The sequence below is a fragment of the Atta colombica genome, unplaced genomic scaffold (genome assembly GCF_001594045.1).
Source record: "Atta colombica isolate Treedump-2 unplaced genomic scaffold, Acol1.0 scaffold27, whole genome shotgun sequence".
NCBI lineage: Eukaryota > Metazoa > Arthropoda > Insecta > Hymenoptera > Formicidae > Atta > Atta colombica.
Genome location: NW_017259370.1, coordinates 2,913,137 through 2,915,752, shown reverse-complemented (window position 1 = coordinate 2,915,752; position 2,616 = coordinate 2,913,137). Strand labels below are relative to the sequence as shown.

The 2,616-nt window shown below is 32.3% G+C and overlaps 1 protein-coding gene across 6 annotated transcripts in view; it reads left to right on the top strand.

Moving 5' to 3' along the window:
* Window positions 1-2,616, top strand: part of LOC108689566 (carnitine O-acetyltransferase) — a 7,621-nt gene that overhangs the window by 4,188 nt on the left and 817 nt on the right. For 3 of the 6 annotated variants that reach the window (XM_018196393.1, XM_018196395.1, XM_018196394.1), the window contains exons 2-11: window positions 242-317; window positions 389-519; window positions 580-712; window positions 780-952; window positions 1,017-1,170; window positions 1,229-1,394; window positions 1,514-1,701; window positions 1,807-1,907; window positions 1,984-2,109; window positions 2,182-2,506. In XM_018196393.1, the coding sequence (XP_018051882.1) occupies window positions 242-317; window positions 389-519; window positions 580-712; window positions 780-952; window positions 1,017-1,170; window positions 1,229-1,394; window positions 1,514-1,701; window positions 1,807-1,907; window positions 1,984-2,109; window positions 2,182-2,506 (1,573 nt within the window). The remainder of the gene's footprint in view (window positions 1-241; window positions 318-388; window positions 520-579; window positions 713-779; window positions 953-1,016; window positions 1,171-1,228; window positions 1,395-1,513; window positions 1,702-1,806; window positions 1,908-1,983; window positions 2,110-2,181; window positions 2,507-2,616) is intronic. The other 3 variants (XM_018196398.1, XM_018196397.1, XM_018196396.1) reach the window with 2 other exon arrangements.

Below are 2,616 nucleotides of genomic sequence, written 5' to 3'. Positions count from 1 at the left end.
TATATATATATATATATATATATATATATATATATATATACACGAGCTTACGCATCAATATACATGTATGAGTGTGACAGATGACTGCTGAGATATTTTGAAAACTTGATAACAAAGTGTGACATGTATCTTAACAATAATCTCCATTGAATACTTCCTACATGATAACGCATTTATTTCATAATTACGTTTGTTTATCTTTGAAATGTCAACATGTCTGTTAATATTTGTTCTTTAACAGTACAGTAAGATTAGGCTCGCATTCTTTAGAGAAACCAGCTATGTACAAAGTACTCTCCAATGTATCCAAGTATATAGTAAGTGCATACATGTATTCTTTTTAGAAAGAAAAGTAAAATCTCTTTCATAAAATCGATTGAATCAATAGGTCTACAATGGATTGCGGAAAACATCGCCTGTTCTTCATGAAGCATCTATAACAACGTTGAACCTAAATCAGCAACCAATCCCAAAACAGCCTGTTCCTGATCTCAAGCAAACTACGGAACGTTATCTGAGGTATATGTCTATATACCCTTTTATCTTCAAGTATCATTATTCATAATTTATTAATTACAGATCCTTAAAGCCATTATTGACTGACGATGAATATAAAAATACAGAGAGGATTGTTAGTGAATTTCTAATCACAGGCGCAGGACCTCGGTTACATGCCAAATTATTGGAGAGATATCAGAACACTGACAACTGGGTATATCTATACTTTTTTAAATTAATATTAGATAAATTATACAAATCAGCATATCTATCTATTTTAGATGAAAGAATGGTGGCTAGAAGTTGCATATTTAGGGTATCGTTTGCCCGTGATTGTGCATTCCAGTCCTGGAACTGTTGGGCCTCCAATTACTTTCCATCGACCAGATGACATGTATGTGTATGCAGCACGTCTCATTACAGCAGTGTGCAATTACAATGAGATGATTAAAAGGTAAGTTTTACGCAGTTTATGACAATTTTTGCTTCTTGTGTATTTACTGACAATAATATTGCAGTGGAAAGATTAAACAAGAAATGGCTCACAATGATCCACTTGATATGCAGCCTTATGGCATGATACTTGGCACCCACAGGCGGCCCAACAAAATAATCGACAAATTGTTACACACAGACGAGGCCAAACACATAATAATCATAAGCAACAATAATGTAAGTATAATCAGTATACTGGAACAATATAGCTGAATACATTCTATCTGTATTACAGTTCTTTAAACTTTGTGTTGTCAATAAAGATGGCATTTTAAGCGAGGGCAAGCTCGTAGCTGCTGTAAAAGATATTGCAGATCGCTCAAATACTCAAGGAAAGCCTATAGGAATTTTAACTGGAAATGACAGAGATACTTGGGCAAAGGATTACAGCTTACTTTTAGGTTTGTTTCAGTTTTACTTTGTTTTTTTTTTACCTTTATACAATTTGTTTTATTTTTTCAAACCACACTTTTTTATAATTGTTAATTGTATCTCAAATCGTTATCGTTGTTATTTTCAGAACTGGGTAACAATAGGAATATAATTAAGGATATAGAAAGTTCTTTGTTTATATTGTGTCTGGATAAGAATTTACCTAAAGACGCTTTTAATGAAAAGAACAACGCTTCAGTTAGAGCGGTTCAATCTATGACGGGTTGTAGTAGCTATGTAAACGCTGGAAACAGATGGCATGACAAAACTGTACAGGTAAAATATCTGATTAACATTTATGAATAAATGATTTTAGATAAACCAAATATTTAACATAATATCTTTTGATGGGCTAAACAAAGGACATGTATATCTTTACAGTACATAATATCCGCCGATGGTTTCATTGGTATGGAATATGAACACAGTCCATGTGAAGGAATTCCAGTTGCTGTTCTTCATGATTATGTATTAAAATATATGTAAATATATATAAATAATAATTGTGCATAAAATGTCATTTTAAAAAAACAAATAATAATTTCCATCTATTTTCAGCGCGGCAAGAGAAAATAGCGCAATGGATAGAATGTCTGTGGATTTCCCGAGACCAGAACTTTTGAAGTTTGAAACTAACGACGCTATAGATTGTGCAATCGAAATAGCTACTGATACGGTAGATAAGTAGGTTGATTATTCCTTTATAATTATAATTACGCCAATACTGTTTAATGTATAATATTTGTGATTTTTTAGACTCTCAGACAACATAGATATGGAATGTTTTACATTCGACAAATTCGGCGCAGACGCTATAAAAGCAATTAAATTGAGTCCCGACAGTTTTATTCAGATCGCGATGCAAGTGACTTTCTATAATTTACAAAAGAAGGCGCCAGCTCATTACGAAAGCGCAACATTACGAAGATTTATTAATGCCAGAACCGAGTGTATCAGATCAACCAGCATCGAGTCAATCGAATTCGCAAAAATAATGCTTTCTGGGAAATATAAGAGCAAACAACAAAAGAAAGAAATGATGATCAGAGCTATAAATACTCATAAAGAATACGCCGCACAAGTGAGATATATATCTACTTTAATTATAATACGTCTCTTTAATCATTATCTTTATAATATATAATGTATATGTTATGAGAAATTTAAATACTTTGAGCCTGAATAACATTA